This window comes from Lethenteron reissneri, chromosome 43 (assembly GCF_015708825.2).
Source record: "Lethenteron reissneri isolate LAM-NWPU_2019-01 chromosome 43, ASM1570882v1, whole genome shotgun sequence".
Taxonomy (NCBI): domain Eukaryota; kingdom Metazoa; phylum Chordata; class Hyperoartia; order Petromyzontiformes; family Petromyzontidae; genus Lethenteron; species Lethenteron reissneri.
This window is the reverse complement of record NC_083821.1, coordinates 11,678,206-11,699,098: the sequence shown is the minus strand read 5'-3', so window position 1 is coordinate 11,699,098 and position 20,893 is coordinate 11,678,206. Positions and strand designations below refer to the sequence as shown.

The window sequence follows — 20,893 nt, the reverse complement described above, 5'->3', positions numbered from 1 at the left end:
AGTCTGAGAGTGTGAGGGTGAGTGTGTGTGAGCCTGAGAGTGTGGAAGTGAGTGTGTGTGTGTGAGTCTGAGAGTGTGAGAGTGAGTGTGTGTGTGAGTCTGAGAGTGTGAGAGTGAGTGTGTGAGTCTGAGAGTGTGAGAGTGAGTGCGTGTGTGTGAGTCTGAGAGTGTGAGTGTGTGTGTGAGTCTGAGAGTGTGAGAGTGAGTGTGTGAGTCTGAGAGTGTGTGTGAGTCTGAGAGTGTGATAGTGTGTGTGTGTGTGTGTGAGTCTGAGAGTGAGTGTATGTGTGTGTGAGTCTGTGAGTGTGAGAGTGAGTGTGTGTGAGTCTGAAAGTGTGAGGGTGAGTGTGTGTGTGAATACCTACATCACTGCTTTATTGACCTATTCAAGGCCTATGATACCATCAGTAGGCCTGGGCTCTGGGTTTTTCTTCGTGCTTTCGGAGTCCCTGACCCTCTGCTCACGACCATTAAGGACCTTCTTGATGGTGATCAGGCCCGGGTTAAACTACGTGGCCGGGAGTCAGAGCCTGTACACCTTGGGGTGCGACAGGGATGTCTTCTGGCTCCCTTCTCTACGCTTGCGAAACGTGGACCCCCCTAATGGAGCTGAGGAGGAGCTCACTTGAAAGATCTGGGCAAAGTCCCATCGGTGAGCTCCTCCGGCAGGCAAGGCTGCGTTGGCTGGGTTATGTAGCCCGCATGCCCAGCCACCGCATGCCTAAACAGCTTTTCTTCGGCCGGATCAAGGGGGCTAAATGGGCGCGGCACGGGCTAGAGAAGAGATGGAGTGATGTGGTATAGGAGGACGTGGAGCTGTGTGGACTTGCCGATGACTGGTACCAGCGGTGTCAAGATCGGCCTCTGTGGAGGAGGCTCGTGAAGAATGCTACTGGGCAGTTGGAGGCAGTCGCCCTCCAGAAACAACGGAGGGTGGAGGAGCGACGCTCACAACAACGAGCGGAGCGCCGGGTATCTAAAGCACAGCAATTAGGCACAGTAGGGGGCACAGGTGGTGCATCAGCCAGTCATCTCGGTCATCTAAGTCAGTCGACCCGTGGCACCTGGGTCTGCCCCGTGACCTCCTGCCAGCGGGCGTTCGACACTTCACGTGGCCTCAAGGTGCACATGGCCTGGCACAAGCGTCGTGGTGACATCACCAGTGTGTGTGAGTCTGAGAGTGTGAGAGTGTGTGTGTGTGAGTCTAAGAGTGTGAGAGTGAGTGTGTGTGAGTGTGAGTCTGTGAGTGTGAGAGTGAGTGTGTGTTGACGATGTCGGGGAGGGTGGGGGGAAGGGTAAACATGCCCACTCATCCAACTGCCCCCCCCCCTCAATGCCGCGCTGTCCAACCAAGTTCCTACCTGCCCACTCCGAAGGGACGTGTTATTGGCTGCCTCTGCCTCTGGCATGTCCGATGTGCGGCCCAGGCGTTCTTGGCTCTGACCGACACCGCAACCCCCCTCCCCTGCCCGTCACCGCGTCCTTTCGGTGGGGTGTGTACCAGGCTCGGTGTTTTAGCTGCTGCAGTAGAGCTATCATTCGTGGTGATGTGGGGACACCGTGCATCCTATAATCCGCGGGGGATATCCGCAATCATTTGCTCCAATTAGCTGCGGGAAACAAAAAAATGTTGCATAATTGTGTTGCGCCATAATAAGGCGCTGTAAGTCACTTTACCTGCCACCATGGTCACGGGGTAAATCTCCCCCTTCGGGTGGCCCGTGACCGGAGGTTGACACCCCAGACCCCCAAGGGCTGGGGGCTGGGAGGTATAGAGACCGCCCACCGATTTTAAGACCCTTTAGGATTTAAGGCCTTTTAAGACCTCCCAGAAGGTTCTGGGGTCATTAGGGGAGGGGTAAGCCCCGACCTGGCGATAAAAAGCCGGCCCTCTGAATGAGTCCGGCAGTGTTCACCAACTCAAGCCTGAAGACATCCAAGACCTGAAGACTGGACCAGTACCCGGGGACCCTCAACCAAGGTTCTTGTCAGTGCCGGGTTGTAGCGGACCGGTGGTGGGACCCGTACCCTGACAGGGTCGGGTCGGTCTAGCTTCCCTTAGCGGCCGTGGCAAGGGACCTGCATGTGTGTAGCGTAGCCGGGGTTTGTAGGACACACTAGAAGGGAGGCTGTACCTCCCTTAGGCTATCGGGTTGAAGGGGCCGCACCCCTTCATATTACAGTCGCTGTTCGAAGAGTTGTTGAAATAAACGCGTTGCCTCCAGAAGTCGTCTCCGTGTAGTTAGACACACAACAATTGTAATAATAATTGCTGATAAATAATCAGAGTTTTTGCAGATCCAATGGCTCCCAGAAGCCAATGCTGCCAATCTGCATTATAAGGTCACACTCATTACACACAATTTCTGACTGATCTCGTCAAGGAGCATAAACCATCACGCGAACTCCGGTGACCCTCGCAGGGCTTTCAGCTGCTGGCCATCGAACGACGGTCACCGCATCGCGTGCTTTCAGATGCACTTCTGCAGCCGTCTGGAACGCTCTCCTTTCCGATACGGTATTAGAAAGTCACTAAATATATGTACTTTTAAATCTAGATTGAACACTAATTTATTTAGAACTTGTTGTTGTCTAAAGTTTGTCCTTTCCCCGCACCTCCAATTAGCACGGTTGGCTATGTATGGTGCGAAAGAATTTCAACACACATATATATGTAGTGTAAAGTAGAGCCGACATGAGGTTGGGGGGGGGGGGTCGTCCTTTATTTTCCCCCAGCCTATACTTGCCCACAGCCCTCTCCCAATCCGTTCCCCGCCAGAGTGCCCCGAGCCCCCCGATGTCCCCCTCCTGCATCTCCTCGCCTGCTCCTTCTCCATTGTGTCTGCTCCACTGCCTCCCTCCTCTTGGTGGGAATCCTCTCCATGCCCCTTAACCCACTGTCCATCTCCATTCCTACCCCTAACATCCCTTACAATAGCATGAACACTTGTAGGGCATGCGACACGCCACGGACACTTGTCGGTGACTCCCAGCCCTTTGTTCCAAGAATCCCAGAGCCCTCCTCCCACACCATCTATGCACCCTCTCACCTCTTTTCTTCTTTCCCGACAATATTTTTTTGGATGTTCCCCCCCCCCCAATCCCCTACCTCCTTTTTCGCACATTGCTTCCCAGCGCCTCTCTTTAACTATTTTTTCCTGAGCGTGGTGACGTGGCCCTGGGTGACCCCTACCTCTAACGTCAGCGTGCCACCTGCACAAACCTCTACATACACTCTAAACTAAACTATTTTAATTTTACCAGGTAATGCCTAATGAGCTATACAGCTCTTTTTCAGGAACCGAGTGATGGCTATGAGATGCTAAACGATCACTGCACCTGCAGATGTGTCTTGCCATGTTTGTTTCTCCCCATTTGACCTCCCAAGATGCCTCATTCCTGCCAAATTATATTTGTTTGGCCTCCGTGAAAAGAATACTAATTTGATTGTCTGTGCCCCTCAAGCATAAACTACCCCAGATACCCTAGACCCAGAGTTAACGAAGCAATCCATTGACAACAGGAGTGGAAGGCGGTCAACATTTCCACATTGAGGCATTCACTTTGCCATGCCTTACCTCACCCCAATTGAAGTCTTTATCGAGTACCATCACACAAAGTCACCCATGGAAACGCCACCCGATTGCCCACGTTGACCCTGCATCGTCGTGCAAACTTCATAACCTGCCTTTTGGGAACCGTGTGAGGTGAACACTCCGGCAAAGGTGTGCGAGCGATACTTTGTCTGCATGAACCTGACCAAGACCTCTGCGTGGTGGAGACGAGATCCTAGCAGCATCCCGGGGAAGTTTGGAGCCACACGACGTGGAGAATCGCTCGTGCTGGTGGGGGAGGTCGTATCAGCATTTTGCATGCACTGAACGCGAGTGCCTTTTTAGTGCAGTGACAACAATTCTAAACAAGTCCCAATGAGTGGCGTCTTTGCATGCGTGACTTAATAATTAATTTCCGGCATCACTCCTTGTCATTTGGTCAGCCAGGTCACTTGTGTATGCATGACGGAAGGAGTCACACGGGCACAAGATTGGCTCTCACCAGTGACCACACTTAGTAGGAGTGGTTTGTTTTTATTTTGCAGACAGGCCACCGTTTAGGTTTACACCGGGTTAGTGCAGTTTTATACAGACGGCAGGAACATTAAATATATCGCAAAGCTCACGAGAAATCACAACGCGCGCACACTCAATCCTACACCCTCGCGAATTCTGGAACTCAAACACATTGAGGCAATGTTTCCTCAGCCGTTGCTGGGCCACCCAAGCCATTATGGAGAGCATTGTGGATGTGGTGAAGACTGTGCACCACCTCCACTAATCCACCAGATGGCGCTCCACGCCGGCTTACCACAATTTAGCATTATATGCCAGACACCCCAATACGAAATTACGAAACTAACTTTTTCCTGGGCGGTCCTCGACTTAAGTCGGTTCGACTTACGTCGATCCGCATTTGCGGAAAGGTTGCCAATGGCCACAACCACGTTATTACGCATGGGAGTGGCAATTGGGTGTCGCGATGGCGAGATGTTAACTACCTTGCCAGGTATGCAGGAGGTCGTGGGTTCAATCCCGACCCTGACGATGCCTGCTGTATACTTGGAGTTTGCATGTTGTCTCCCCGCGGTCACGTGGATTTTTCTCCTGGTCCTCTGGTTTTTCTCTCCGCATTTAGAATCAACATGCGTTTTGAATATTCGGCTGCTATACATTTCCACCGTAATAAGACACTAGCGCTGAGCGATCATTTGTGGCCAGGTCGCTTATGAAAAAGAGCTACATCGCTCAGTGAGCCTTACCTGGTTAAATGAAAAAATGTTTTATTAGGTACGGCGGTCAAACTCCAGCACGATGCAGACTCAGGCGCCAGTTCTGCGCACAAACAGTATGCCGCCCGCTCAGTCGGCTTTCCTACGCACTCCGTTAATAAACCTCTCTACGTTCTTTGGTGATTTTTTAAAATATATTTACTTAATCTTTGCTCAGTGATAAAAGGAAAGGTTATTCATAAAAGGATAAAAGGGAAGCTCAGTGATAAAATGTAAGTTCATTCATAAAAGGGAAGGTCAGTGATATGAGGTAAAATGAAGTGAAGGTCAAGGGAAGGTCAGTGTTCGACTGATTATCTTGCAGTAAATTTCCCCGATTTAACTGCAAATATGCAGTCCAAATAAGCCAGGAATTACGAAGAATCAAGCACTTTCTAAACACCATTATTGTACTTTATATATGATTGGTAGTTGATTAAATATACTATTTATATTAATAATAACTATGAAGAGTTGAGTATCGCAGACCCTATTATACCATTGTTTCTCTGGGAAAAATCGGTCTCAATTTACATTGTTATGACTTCCTGCACCTTTTCTAGGAATGTAACATGACAGAGGTGAGATGATCTCCTGTATTGTGCAGCTTACAACACTGACCAGCAGCACATCACATTTTTTATTCTGAGTTTAAGATTGAAAAGATTGGATTTTTGAAGTTTCCAAAATATGTTCTAATTTGTCTCGGCACACCGTTTGGTAGGGAGTTGGTCACCAGCAGGGGTGTACGTGTTGCAGTTCTTTCGCACCGTACGTAGACAAACGTGCTAATAGGCGGAAGGCTCCAAGTGCTTTTGTTTTTCTTCTACTTTGCAAATGGATGGGGAGCTAACGCAAGTCTTAAACGTCGTTTCTAGCCACCAAGTGCAATTAAAAACACGTAAAGGGGTGTTTCTATCGGCCTCTGAATGGGACGTATCAAGCCGTGGCGGAGAACGAGAGGCAGACAGATTGTTGCCTACGGAAGTTGTTCATCCAATATAGTAAGTGGAATTGAATGCATTCATTTTTATTAAAGGATATTGAGATTGTCAATTTTTTGTTGTTGGCAGTAATGAGACCATGCTTATGAAAAATCATTAAAGTAATGCATTTGCTATTTTTATATCTTACATCAATATTTCTTTATGAAAAACTAGCTTTACTACCCGGCTTCGCCCAGGGCTTGGATTCACAATGCCCGGCCGCCTTTGTCTCCCCAGTGGCGATGTTCACACACCACACCAGTTACTCGTTTGAGGCTGAGTCGACCTAGGGGAGGCCCAGGAGCGGTTAAAATAATCGTCACTGGTGGTGGCCGTGAGTGGGAATCGAACTTGGGTCGCCGGGTTCGTCGCGCAGCACGCGAAGCACTACACTACCGCTCCCTCAACACATACATGCGCCAGCGTCCATAAGAAATACACGTGCTTGCTGCAGACACACACAACTTTCAGGGTGCGTACCGCAGTAAACGACTGAAATAATAAAGCAATGCTGCGCGAAGAACGCCTTAGACCGGCATCACATTTGTATGGCACTTTACTCGCGCCGCGGAGGGTTGGAGGGGGCGTGACATGAGCAGGCACACTGCGTTACGCTTCCACGTGCGCGGGTCACATGACAGATGTGACGTCACAGCTCACTTAGCGTGCAAAAAAATATGCATTATTGAGCCGCCCCTCTCCCCCAAAAAATACAAAAGTCTATTTTTTTTTATTTTTGCATGATGTACAGTCTGGAAAGTATCCACATGACAAATTTCAAGTTTGTTGCATGTCGGGAAGTATGCTAAACATTTTAAACAGATACACATTCACACATTTTCCTTTTATATATAGAGATGTCATTCATATTATTTTTGTTTCATTAAGCGGTATTTTTTTAGCACGTAGTTACATTTTCGTAAGAAACTGCAAAAAGATATAAAGTGGTACCTCGGTATAAGTAGTTAATTCGTTCCAGAAGGTAGGACTTACACCGAAAACGACGTATACCAAACGTTTTTTTCTCATAAGAAATAAAGGGAAAGGAAATAATCCGTTCCAGAGTATAAGAAATGTTATTTTATATGGCATATTATACATTAATGGGGTTTTATAAAATTACTTAGACACTACTTATTACTAAATGCATACATAAATTAAAATAAATGCATAAATTAAAATAAATTGAAATAAAATTCAACGTCACTTTACCTTGCTGAGAGGAGTTGATAGCCCACGAGGATGGTGGTGAGGAAGGGGAGGAGTGGTGAACGGGGTAGACGCGGGTACGCGGTGACTCATCCCGACCCATTCAATTTCTAGCAAACGCGTCGTATCCCAAGCAAGACGTTGTATCCCAAGACATTTTTTTCTCGTCAAAACACGACGTATACCAAATTCGACGTATTCCAAAGCGGTCGTATACCGTATACCGAGGTATGACTGTACAATATAGACATCGACCTTTGTCCCAATGTACTTGACAGCGTCTTTGGAAATCAACTTTGATGCGGCAGGTTATGCAAGGCGGCTTGCAGGAGTAACACTCAGATTTGATCGGAGCATTTTACATCCGTTCGTGCCAATGGCGAGTTGCTATCACGAGGCGACAGCCTCGACCGTACCGTGGCGCCGATCTTTATCCTCGTGAAGAACCATCCATAAATGGCAGTGAGCAGGTGAAAAGAGCGGCACGTCAGATTTATTAAACAAAACAGACTGCTCAAGGTTGGTCATGAAACTGTCGCTGCTGAAGTTGTGTCGACGACATCTCCAGCCGCTACTGGAAGCAGGCCGATTGTTTTACATCCGCCGCTGTAGTTTGACGACAATGAACGAGTGGTCAGACACCAAAAAAGACAAAGACCCCCCGTGTAGCCTTAACAGACTGTAGGGGCAAGTGCTGTTAGCGAGCAGCACCTATGAAGGCCGGCACGGCACACGACGGGGTGGGTGGCCAGCACCACGCTCGGCCGCGTTTGTCTCCTTCGTGGCGATGTTCACACACCGCACCACGCACTTGACTCTCACACGTGTGTCCTTAATAGAATCATGCTCACAGTGCCATCCAGCCACCTGCTTCCAATCATCTCAACGCGCGCCTTCCAGAACCTTATCTTGTACAGCCCCCTACAATATGACAGTGCGTGGCATGGTGTCTAAGTGCAGTTGCGTTTGATGGGTCTCTGTGTGCGACAGGAGCATCGTCGAGTTAAGTTTGTTGTTGCCTGTTTATTGTTAAATGCAACATCATGTACATCACGTCAGTTGCATCTGTTGTCGGTGCAGTGTAGGACATCGGTAGTTGCATAGCTGGGCCACCCTTTGTTCTTGTTGAGGCGGCTGCATTGTGGCTAAAACGCAGTGCACAGTGACGTTGCTACCCCTTAATGCCCACGACATCTAATTAACACGGTTGTCTACGTATGGCGCGAAATAAGTTCAACATACTGTATTCTTAGGTTTTTTCGGTAAAGTCACGTAGGTAAAAAAAATTAATTAATGAAAGTAAAATAAAAATAAAATAAAAATCACGACGTCTTGGAGGCAACACAAGCTTCCGTCTTCATGTGGAACCGTCACAGCACGATAGCTGTATCAAGTGAGAGAAATTCCAAGAACACAGTACTGGTTGAGGGTGGGAGGAGCCAAGGTAGCCACTGAATATTATTTTTGTGAGGTTCGGTGCGGCTGAAGCACGCTGTTAGGAATGAGCCTTTGTTGTGTAAACTAGGTGCGGATGATGTAAAGGTGCGTGTAAAAGGGACAGCCTTTTTGTTATGTAGAGATGATGCGGCTGAAATCGCTGCTAGGAAATGAGTCTTTGTTGTGTAGAATGGTTGACTGAGCCTATTATTATGTAGAGGTGGTGCGGCTTAAATCGCTGTCAGGAAATGAGTCTTTGTTGTGTAGAATGGTTGACTGAGCCTATTATTATGTAGAGGTGGTGCGGATTAAATCGCTGCCAGGAAATGAGTCTTTGTTGTGTAGAATGGTTGACTGAGCTCAGTCAACCATTCTACACAACAAAGACTCATTTCCTGGCAGCGATTTAAGCCGCACCACCTCGACATAATAATAGGCGAGCAGCGATTTCAGCCGCATTATCTCTACATAACAAAAAGGCTGTCCCTTTTACACGCACCTTTACATCATCCGCACCTAGTTTACACAACAAAGGCTCATTCCTAACAGCGTGCTTCAGCCGTACCGAACCTCACAAAAATAATATTCAGGGCCTACCTTGGCTCCTCCCACCCTCAACCAGTATATATACAAATACTGTGTTCTTGGAATTTCTCTCACTTGATACAGCTATCGTGCTGTGACGTTTCCACCTGAAGACGGAAGCTTGTGTTGCCTCCGAAACGTCGTGATTTTTATTTTATTTTTTATTTTACTTTCATTAATTTAATTTTTGTACCTACGTGACTTTACCGAAAAAAACCTAAGAATATGAATCCTTGCAGTCACGAAAGCTTCAAATCTAGAATTCTACATACTGGTTGGTGACCAACTCCCGAGTTGCGCAAGAAATGTTTTCTTTATTTCGGTTTAAATGACGTTAACAACAACAAATACCGAACTGAATAAACACCAATGCCACATTCACAGCATCCATGCATTGGGTTGTCATAATTGGAGCATAACGTTTGTTTGATATAATTTCTATGTATGTCACACCTGGAGTTTGTCTAGGTCTACAAATGGTGCAGCATCATCTATTTGAAATGAGGCAAACAAATAACCGATGCACGCTCATTTGAAATATTACATGGTGCAGTATATGCCCTTGGCAACTATCAATCATACTTTACAGATTTAATTGTTGAAGCTCTCATACAATGAAAGACCTAAAGAACTACGTATTATTGTTATCAATTATATGGGTTTAAAGGTCACATCATAAGTAACCAAATATCCCTGATTATACATGTACAGCTTGTGATCAGCTGGGTTGTAGTTAAGGCTGCTCATCTTTTCCAAGGGCTTCGAAATCACGATGCTCATTAACCTCTCTTGGTTAGTTTTGGTGTCAAATGCAAAGTAGATCTCTTCAGTTTTAAGGCTAGAAGTGCGCGTGAGGTACAGGACTCCACACACCACGAAGCCATTGCTAACCGAGGGTTTGTACTGCGTGGTGGTCCAGCTGCCGATAACAGCAAGGGAAGTATCATTAAGTAAAGCAAGGGACAACTTCCCATCAACTGAGTAAATGACCCACAGACCTTGTTCATCCACAGAGAAATCCATATCAGAATAGGTAGAGCCCAGGTAAGGATACAAATTGCTTCCTGACGCTTGGGGGAGATTTACTCTGGTAATAGTGGAGGCTGTCAGGTTATATTTGCAAATAGAGACACCAGTAGAGCATCTGTAAAACATGTGATTTTTGTACATCACTGCATCCATTCCATAACCACAATCAGATCCACAAGAAAGGGTCTTTTGTTCCATCAGCACATACGTCTGCAGTGCCCGGTAGTTAGCAAACATCTGCATCACAGTAAAGTAAACCTGATTGCTGGTTATCACCCAGTACACATCCTCACGTCCCTTCAGTGGGAGTGGGTCTTTTCCAAAGGCGCCATATTGGAACGCTGCACCTTGCATGTTCAGAATGTGAATATATGGTGCGCTGACGTTCTGCAAGCCACCGTGCACGCATGAGCCTGCAAAGAAAACACACTTTAGAAAATGTTTTTTACGTTTCCATTAGGAGAAAAAGTTCATTGAAATTTCTAATTATGATTTTAAAATGATCAAACACGTAAACTGTTTTATTAATACAAATATACAACTTAAATCTCGGTCGCCACCACAGGAATCGGTAACGTCCATCACGACCAATGGATGAGTGTAACACCAGGATTGTTTAGTCAGGGCCACACAAGAACTTACTACTTTAACTTTTTTAATATTTCCAGGGTAATCCACTTATATACACTCCACTAAACTAATAGGGAGACATTTTAGACACACAATTGCTATATTGCTGCTCTAAGAGGGTTTTTGGTCGTCATCGCGAAGCCACCCCGCCCTGACTGCTTCCACCCACCCATACCCACTGCTGTACCCGGTCACCACTACCACTGCTGTGTACCCCCCTTCCACAACCTCCACCCCTACCTCTACAAGTCCCTGGTCACTACCATTGCTTTGTGCACACTTCCCCCACACCCTCCACAACCCTCACCACCACCACCCAAACAAGTCCAACCCTGTGTCTGGAAGAAGAGGTGGGGGGGGGGGGAATCTGCCATATGGGGTCGATATTGAGGGATTTAGCAGTAAAAGTAAAATCTAACACAAGTCAAAAAAATGCAAACAACATTTTCTATTAAGGACAACTAGGATGTGCAGATGCAACAAACAAATGCAAAGTAAAAAAGAGCTTAGCTCAGAATTTCCCAACAGCTCCGACTCCTGCAGCTCTTAAGAACCATGGCCACGTCTAATGTTCGTGGTTGGCTGTCTACAAAAGAGGATTCAATCTCACACGGTGTGCCACGGATGCAGGAATGGTTGCGAACAGCCAATAATCCACAAATTATAGGGATTTATGGATTATGGCATCACGGATTATTGTATTTCTGCTGTATTTGAGTTGCACTTGTATTGCACTTAACCCTACCCCTATCTACTGCAGTGGACGTATAGGGTGAAGAGAACCACTGATATATGGAACTCACCTATGGGGGGCTGCTGGCCAGGATTGCTGCCGGGGGGCTGGCCAGCATTAGAGGCCTCCTCTTGGCAGTCCTGCAGCTGCTTGCGCAGAGTGTCCACCTGGCGTCGGATGAGCAGCACGTTGTTCCTGTCGTACCTCTCCAGCGTGTTCACCACCACGCTGACGTTCTGGATCTGTTGACCAGGATGGAGTTATAATACATTGCATCATGAGTCTTACAAACAACAAATTTTTACATTTATATACGCCCGAATTCTTCAATGAGTGATATAAATATTTCAGGACTTCTGTTTGCGAAGTAGAAACACTTCTAAAATATTGTTGCACGTGACAGTCAACTGTAGGGGAAGGGCTACCAAATGTCTGGGAGACTAAAATGGGACATGTGCTGAGCTGGTAGGGCCCTCCCTCTATCAGCCCCACCTACTTTTACATGGCCATGCCCACTCACTCACTATTCCCGCCCATAAAGTTGGTTTTCCTCGCTCTGTCTGACATTTGACCTGCCTCCTGCTCTGCCATGTGAGAACTGGAGTGCCAGGAGAACAACCCTCTCAAAGCGATAACATCAACATTGTATCCATATAAGCCATATTCACGTGGTGTCTTATTTTAAGGCAGAAGCAGTAAACTATAATTCCAGTCCAGATATATTTTAATTGAGCTGCCTGCATATGTCTTCACGTGAAACTGCTAAATTCACCGCTACATAGCAAGTTGTGTTATGAGTTGCTGCACTGAACATTTACAACAATGAATAGTAATCAGTATTACGCTTCCTTCTCTGAAAGAAAATGACTTTTCATATATATGGCACGATTACATTTGTATAATCAATCTTTAATACGTTGATATGTTTCTTTAAAAATACACTTCATTCGGAGGAAAAAAATCTTCAAATCATAACCTCAGGTAGCTCTAACAAAGTATTTTTATTTAAAATCTTGTTTCGTTTTCATAACCTACCAGTTTATTTTATATCATACAGTAAACGTGATATTCACTTTTTTTTCAAATATGTGAATGGTGAATAATACTTGGAAGCTGCAACCCTGAACCCTTTAACCCCCACCCCCCCATACATCCAGGAACCCCAGGCCCAGTGATCCTGGCACCCACATCTTGTCAAATTACATGAAAACTCCATTAACTAACATGCCCATGTCTTTACACTGCCACGTGTTAGGCACTTGCCTATCCCTGTTGTGTTCATTAAAATAGGAACCCCCGACCCTGTGAAATTGCAACCATAGGCTCTGTAATTAAGCACGTGAATAACCTGTAATGGTGGGCAGTATGTTTATTTAAGAAAGCGCACATGTGTGGAACACGTAAATAAATATCCAAGAGTACTGAGGACATTAAAACATTATCTCCAGGACAGCAGTGATGTAATAAACCATTGTGGTTTAACATAGTAACAATTCCTCATTCCTTTGCAAGCAATTTCACCAAGAAAGGCCATTTAATATCGGAGTGATTTATGCACGGTTTCTGTCTCCATGCTCTTCCCCTCCGACTCACCAGCCCACACTAACCAGGGCGATGAAGTATGGTTAGGAGGCACAGTATGATCGAACAACCCCCATGACCAGAGTGGAATGACAAAGGAATGTAGTTTTTTGTCAGCATGTGTGTATTTTTACACATTTTCACGAGCATTTCCATAACACAACACCCCTGATGGAAACAATTGCGTGCCTTTTTGACAATCGTGACTCACCGAGAGGTGGAGACGATCGAGCGTGGCGCTGGAGACCTCCAGCTTCAGCTGCTGCACCAGCTGCTCCATCTCCCTGATCTCCACCCGCAGCAGCTCAAAGTCCAGCTCTGAGTAGCGGTCATGGCCCTGCTCCATTCGCTCCACGCGCACCGTCAGGTTCCGCAGCAGCGCCGTGTAGCGCACCAGCGTGGCGTGGTTCTCTGCCACCTGCAGGCGTAGTTTGAAGATTATCTCCTTCCAACGCATTTCAATCGATCTTTTACACGTGTTGACTTAATAAACAACCATTTATATTAAATGTACGGGACTGTTGTTGGCAGTGCTGTAGTCATATATATAAACTTAGCGTGACTATAACAGCACGGTTGGCTAAGGTACGGTGCGAAAGAAGTTAAACATACATGCAATTAAAGGTTGATTCGTCAAGAAATCTTTGAGGACAGGTTAATGCCCGGGTGTTATCAAATACTGCCCTGGGCTCCCACAAATATATGAATTGCTTTAGAACGGCTCAAATACAACACTACAGCGCAATGATGAGCCCAAAAGACAATTGAGTCATTACAGCCAAATCCTCAATGGCTATTACTCACAGAGATTTAGTTTCCTAATTTAAACTTTGATTTAGCTCTACAAACCACATTCTATTTTATGTATGCCTGTGGTTAAATCATGAGCCTACGTGCTTATATTAGGTTTTAGAATTGCGTGAATTATTTACTTGCTTGCTTTTAGCTCTGTGCAGTACCTTGCGACCTCTGGGTGAAACGTGCTTTATAAGTGTAAATTATTATTGTTAAAAACCCACGACTGAATTAACCGGGATGAATAACAATGGAGAGGTCGACATGGGCTATGGGTGTTGACAAAACATGAGTTTGGAAGAAATGGAACATAGAGAGATGCCCCTAAAGCTGTAGCAGCAGCCCTGGGCCCTCATCAATCTTCATCCTGCCCTGCTTGGGGAAATAATGTCGTGCCCTCTGCAGTGTGAAACGGGTGACTGATCATTTCCAGAGAGTGTATGGTATTTTTTAGGCCTGCAATGATGGTCTTCTACAGGGATTCCAGGAATTGTCATCACAATATGACAACTAAATTAAAAAATGCATTACTTTAGCATTATGGTGCATGGATAATCACTAATGGTTGCATAGAAAGTCTGTCACGGTGTGCCGAAGCATTCATGAACTGATAACCTTCCAGAAAGTAACGATACAAGGGTTATAGTATTTTCGAGGCATACAACCAGAAACATTTTTTTTATTTTAGCAGATAAAGGCCAACTGAACTATATAGCTATTTTTTTCAGAAGCGACTTGGCCATCAGAAATGATAGCTAAACCCAGTGGCTTATCATCACGTGGAAATTTATAGCAGCCAAATACTCTTAAACGGATGTTTATAAATGTAGAGGCAAAAAACAGAGGACCCAGAGAAAAATCCATGCCGCCACGGGGAGAACATGCAAACTATAAATATATGGGCGTCAGGGTCGGGCTCGAACCCACGACCTCCTGTATACCAGCCAAGGTAGTTAACATCTCGCCACCGTGGCACCCCACACATGAAGTCCTCATGCCTTACTATCCATACTGGTTTTTTTTCATCCTGACTAATTAAATAATAAGCTGCATACTTTATTCAGTGTTTAATTTAATACATTATGCAGATTGTTATTTTTTATGACTGTGATGTTAAATTGATGTTATCGATACTTTGCTTTTTTTTCGATCTGCAAAGTGACCTGGATGTTTTCATCCAGGACACCTTCCGAATTACACTGTTTCATGTTATCCATAATAAAGGATTTTTTGGGTTAGATCGCGTAAATATAAATGTCATTAATCCCGCTACCACTAAACACATCTGATTAGTAAGGTTTTTCACGTAAAAACATTCCAATTCATTACAAGTTCAGCACACCGGTGTGTTAGAGAGTAACCCCACAACATTTACAATTCGAGTACAACGTTTCGCCGGTAGTTAATGTTTCGTGTTGATTTCCACGTGTGTTGTTGGGCTGAATGTGTTTTCGGTCTGGAACGCATCTTGTTTGGCATGATGGTGGGCTTCTAGAATCAAATTCCTGAACATGCTAGCAATACGTGGAGCAACATCACATAAAACATCAGACATCATGCAGAACACGTGGTACGACCTGAAAACACATCGGAGAGTTATGCAAGCACCACCGTGAAAACCTACACAGTCATGTTTCATGTTGGCTTAATGGGCAATGTTTAAGCTCCTGGTGAAATAAGAAGAGGTCACCTTCTGTGACTCCACCGTGACGGCCGTGGCAATCGTCTGGGTGCTGAGCTGCAGCTGCTCCACCGTGTTGGCCGGGAAGACGGGGTCCGGCAGATAGACGTTACACACGCACTGGCCCTCCGCATCCCGGGAGCCGTTAGTGGAGGCGCCAGGGACCAGCTTGGAAGCGAAGATCGCAACGTGAAAGCACAGCACACTCGCATATTTTAAAACATCACAATTGCATATCCACCGCAATATTTAAAGAGGCATTGTTCCCAAATTTTATACAAAATTCATTAAGTTTGCTTAGTAGACTACAAGACCACGAGAGATGGCGATGGCTTGGGGAAGCCTTCATCCAGCAGTGGATACATCATGTCTGATGGAGATTATACATGTAGAATGCATAACATGTCATCATTAGCTATTAGCCATCGTTCATCCAGAAAGTTTTAAGGAAACCCGCACTTAATATCAACCAGGTCTATTATAACACACAGCAGCACCAATTCCAGTATAGATCTTATTATGGTTGTAGTTACTTGGCAGATGCTTACTCCAGTCGACCAGTGACCCAGTATATATTCAGTCAGACAGTGATCCTGGCCTGCAACAGCGCGCGTAGCTTACATAAGTGGAGCAAGCGAGCTCCTGGAAGAGAAGACCGAGGACGACGCTGAGCAGTGCCTTCATCGTGACTGCTGGATGAGCTTCAGCTGTAGTTGTGTCCAGGTGCTCTGGTCTCGTATTTATGGGAGTGCCACTCTCATGCCATGCAAACACCCTTTGTTCTCTGTGTAGTGGCAGACGTCACAGGGGAATTACCCCATGGATTTTTTTTTTCCATTGAGATCTAAATGAGTGCTGGGGAAATCCACATGTAAAACAAATGGGAGATAAGTTAATGGTTTACTACGTCCTTTTTGTTCCCTAGGGTGATTCATCGAATGTCTGCCAGTCTCTACGAAATGCCCCCCGAAAGTAATACCCAATTTGCCTAAAGAACACAATGCTGTCTGTTCGGGCTTAATTTAATAGTTTGAGTTTGTTTACTTTTTAGAGACTGTGTAATGACTCTCTTTACTTTCTATTTGAGGACAAACTGCACAATGAGCAGTTTAAAAAAAAATCCTCTTCCCCTTGCCATGAAGTTGGGTGGAAATTCCAAGTTATACTTTCCATTACTTCCTAGACCCCTTTAATTTATATTCCATGGGCCTTCATGGGCCTCCATTATGTGTAACCTGAAAATGCATATCGTCAGTCATGATCTATCCACTGCTGGATGAAGGCCTTTCCAAGACGCCATCTCTTCATGGTCCTACTATGCAACAATATGCCTAGCTCCTGCACATAAGCAGATTTCATCGCTTCTATCTCTGCTGAAGCTAGTGGGACTTAATCTAAATCAGCGGTCGGGAACCTATGGCTCGCGAGCCATATATGGCTCTTCCGGTGACGGCATATGGCTCCCAGACAATTTTGAGTTGAAAAAAAATCAGTTTGGAACTGATTTTAAAATACTTGTGTTATTGCTTAATAATACTGTGTCATTTTAAAGTAAACAGAAATTAGTTTTGAAGATAACCAATGGCTCGCGAGCATGTCACGGGTCATTGTAAAGGTGAAGAAATCCATATGTTCAGATAGCCAACTAGTTTATCCGCTTCAACCCTTGGAACGGAAAAGATGGCGAAAAGAAAAAAAGACGATGATTACCGTGCATTCCAGGCTGCGTGGAAAGGGGAATTTGCATTTGTGGAGAGAGCAGGATCTGCGGTATGTCTAATATGCAATGATAAAATTGCATCGATGAAACGGTCAAATATAAAGCGGCACTTGGATACGCACCATGCTTCATTTGCATCGAAATTTCCAGCGGGGGACAGCAGGAAAAAGGCATGCGAAGAGCTACAGCGGAGAGTGCAGACGAGTCAGCAGCAACTACGTGTGTGGACCAAGCAAGGTGACGGGAATTCCGCTAGCTTTGCAGGTGCTTTGGCAATAGTAAGGAATGGAAAGCCATTCACAGATGGGGAGTATGCCAAAACATTCATGCTTGATGTGGCCAATGAACTGTTTGATGACTTCCCAAATAATGACAAGATAATCAAACGAATAAAAGACATGCCTCTGTCAGCAAGAACTGTTCACGATCGTAGCATCATGATGGCAAATCAAGTCGAGGAAACACAAATTAAGGACATAAACGCCGGGACATACTTTTCTCTCGCGTTAGATGAGTCAACAGACGTTAGCCATCTATCTCAGTTCAGTATAATTGTCAGGTATGCTGCAGGTGACACACTGCGTGAGGAAAGCTTGGCTGTTTTGCCAACGAAAGGGACAACAAGAGGAGAGGATTTATTCACGTCTTTCATGGAGTTTGCTAAAGAAAAAAAACTACCGATAGATAAACTTATTTCTGTCTGTACTGATGGTGCACCCTGTATGTTGGGGAAGAACAAAGGATTTGTAGCGCTTCTCCGTGAACATGAAAAGAGAGCCATCCTAAGTTTTCATTGCATCCTGCACCAGGAGGCGCTTTGCGCTCAGACGTGTGGCCAGGAGCTTGGTGAGGTGATGTCGCTGGTCATTCGAGTAGTCAACTTTATTGTTGCCCGAGCTTTAAATGATCGCCAGTTTAAAGCTCTGTTAGAAGAAGTTGGGAATCATTATCCCGGTCTGCTTTTACATAGCAACGTGCGTTGGTTGTCAAGGGTGCTCAGCCGTTTTGCAGCTTGCCTGAGTGAAATCCGGACTTTTCCTGAAATGAAAGGCGTCAAGCATCCTGAACTAGACAACACTGACTGGCTCCTGCAGTTTCACTATCTCGTGGACATAACTGGCCATCTGAACCAGCTCAATGTGAAAATGCAAGATATTGGAAATACAATCTCATCCCTTCAACAAGCAGTGTTTGCATTTGAAAGCAAGCTGGAAGTCTTTCTCAGGGACATTTAAACAGGTCGTCTTCTGCACTTTGAATGACTGCGACAATTTAGAGATGCATGCTTAGCAAGTGACTCCACTCAACATCTGGATCTCCAGCAGTCATCAAAGCACGTTTTTGGAGAATTTCGTGCGCGCACTGGTCTTTTCGAGTTCATCACTCATCCACATGAGTGTGCAGTGGACAAAGTCGACCTGACATTCATCCCCGGGGTCCCTATCGGAGACTTTGAGCTGGAAGTTGCTGATCTGAAGGCATCAGACATGTGGATGAGTAAGTTCAAGTCACTTAATCGAGAGTTGGAAAGTCTTGCGCGACAGCGAGCAGAGCTGGCGAGGGAACACAAGTGGACAGAAATGAAAAATCTTCAACCTGAAGACCAGCTGATTCTTAAAACTTGGAACGAGCTTCCTGTGACATACCACACAATGCAGCGTGTGAGTATTGCCGTATTGACCATGTTTGGCTCTACATATGCATGTGAGCAGTCATTCTCGCATATGAGGAACATTAAGACCAACCTACGCTCACGTTTAACTGATGGAAGCCTCAACGCCTGCATGAAGCTCAACCTCACCACGTATGAACCAGACTACAAGGCCATCAGCAAAACCATGCAGCACCAGAAGTCGCATTAAAAGTAAGACCTATTTAATTTATTATACGTTAAAAATACTATATGGCTCTCAATTAAATATATTTAGAAATATTTGGCTTTTATGGCTCTCACAGTCAAAAAGGTTCCCGACCCCGATCTAAATGATTAATGAAATGTGTAAATATCAATGATTGAAATTCATTTATCCGATCTTTAATACTGTAATACTGAATATAAAATACTGGATACATTCAACTTTGTATAGTAATACAAATAGTAATTGTAAATAAAATGTTTTACTGAAAATATAAACGTATTAAATATTATGGATATATATAACGAAATCAATAAGATATGATAATAGGAATGCATATTAAGTGATTTTATGGTTGAACAACCGCAATGACCAATAACGCATGGGGAAGCCTTCATCCAGCAGTGGATTGATAAAGGATGTGAATTATTAATAATAATAATTAGTTTTCTTTGGCATTTTGTGCTCTTCAGTATGTTGTACACGTCTTCATTAATTCACGTTTTAATAGATACTTAAAAATTGTTAATACCCACATTCATGAATATACGTTACTAACAGTCGGTTAAAGCAGCCACTCAATTTCTGAGTTCATTACCTGATGAAGCTCAAAGCAGTTTGGGCGAAAAGTCATATTATTCAAATTCAATCATGACAAGCACAGTACTAAGCCACTGGTAAGAATCTGTATTAAGTAAGACATGATAAATACACTGGTACATCGAAACAATGTTTGTGTAAAACTGACAGGCTTATCAGGTGCGGGAGTGTCACTGACACACAGGTTGGCATAAAACTACCACCACGTGGCCTCACCCGAACACAAATGTTGGTTACAAAACCCTACAAACATTGTAAGTCAAATGTGTGCACTTCACGTTTGAGGTACACTTAAGCAACGGTGAGCAGGGCAATGGATAATGATCTGGAAGTCTTTCATGCAAATTCATGAGTAATTCTATTCTGAGCAACCATAACTACCCACTATTCCATGAACATCCCAAATCCCTTTGCCTATGGAATTTGAAAAAACATTTAGCTCAGGGTTAATCACCGGACACAATCCATGATTGTCTTCTACAAACCAACAGTGTCGCCGGTTCATGAGAATACAAAACAAACAACAGTATAAATGATTAATGTCTAGATGTTGCAATCGTGCCCTTTAGATTACCTTGTGCATAAGTGTTGTAACACGTTTGCGTGTGGAATAGAGTCCGTCAATTTTTGCACTCCTGGAGGCTGGTGCCGTTTTATACAATGTTGAGAAATTGTGATGGCACGTGTGATAGACTTTAATAACAATAATTATGCGTTCTATAATACTTATTTCCCTCATTAAAATGCAAATTTTATAACATTTTTGACATGCGTTTTTCTGGATTTTGTTTTTGTTATTCTGTCTCTCACTGTTCAAATAAACCTACCATTAAAATTATAGACTGATCATTTGTTTGTCAGTGGGCAAACGTATAAAATCAACAAGGGATCAAATACTATTTCCCTCACTGTAGATCTCCTTGTCTGTCCAGATTTTTTGTTTTCGAACAAATTTTTAATTATTAATTAACGAACCCCATTTCGCGACCATCCCAGATCATTCTTGCCAAGTAGACTATTCTGGTCCCGTGAGTTCTCGCCTGGTCTAACAAATAACACGTAAACGAATTTTTACCACGAAAAATTTGCAATTTGTAAAATCAAAACTAAACCTATTCGACTCGATTCAGGACCGAAGGTCGCCTCTCAAAGATGTCGATGCCCCATATATGCACAAGCCACCCACACATGCCCTCATCATCAGCCATGATTGATTCTATGTTGGA

General features: G+C 44.7%; 1 protein-coding gene across 1 annotated transcript; it reads right to left on the bottom strand.

Moving 5' to 3' along the window:
• Nucleotides 1-9,248: 9,248 nt before the first annotated feature.
• Nucleotides 9,249-16,344, bottom strand: LOC133353297 (olfactomedin-4-like). The gene is made up of 5 exons (XM_061569417.1): nucleotides 16,113-16,344; nucleotides 15,501-15,659; nucleotides 13,227-13,433; nucleotides 11,505-11,676; nucleotides 9,249-10,484 (listed from the first exon to the last, which is right to left on the bottom strand). The coding sequence occupies exons 1-5, from the start codon at nucleotides 16,173-16,175 to the stop codon at nucleotides 9,694-9,696; spliced, it is 1,392 nt and encodes a 463-aa protein (XP_061425401.1). The 5' UTR covers nucleotides 16,176-16,344; the 3' UTR covers nucleotides 9,249-9,693.
• Between the last annotated feature and the right edge of the window lie 4,549 nt (nucleotides 16,345-20,893).

What these genes read in the sequence shown, in the direction of transcription:
- LOC133353297 (XM_061569417.1), bottom strand. Translation starts at nt 16,175, where the DNA reads ATGAAGGCACTGCTCAGCGTCGTCCTCGGTCTTCTCTTCCAGGAGCTC. An exon ending in AGCTCGCTTGCTCCACTTAT is followed by an intron (nt 15,660 to 16,112) that starts GTAAGCTACGCG and finishes TTCGCTTCCAAG; the next exon opens with CTGGTCCCTGGCGCCTCCAC. An exon ending in TCGATCGTCTCCACCTCTCG is followed by an intron (nt 11,677 to 13,226) that starts GTGAGTCACGAT and finishes CCTGGTCAACAG; the next exon opens with ATCCAGAACGTCAGCGTGGT.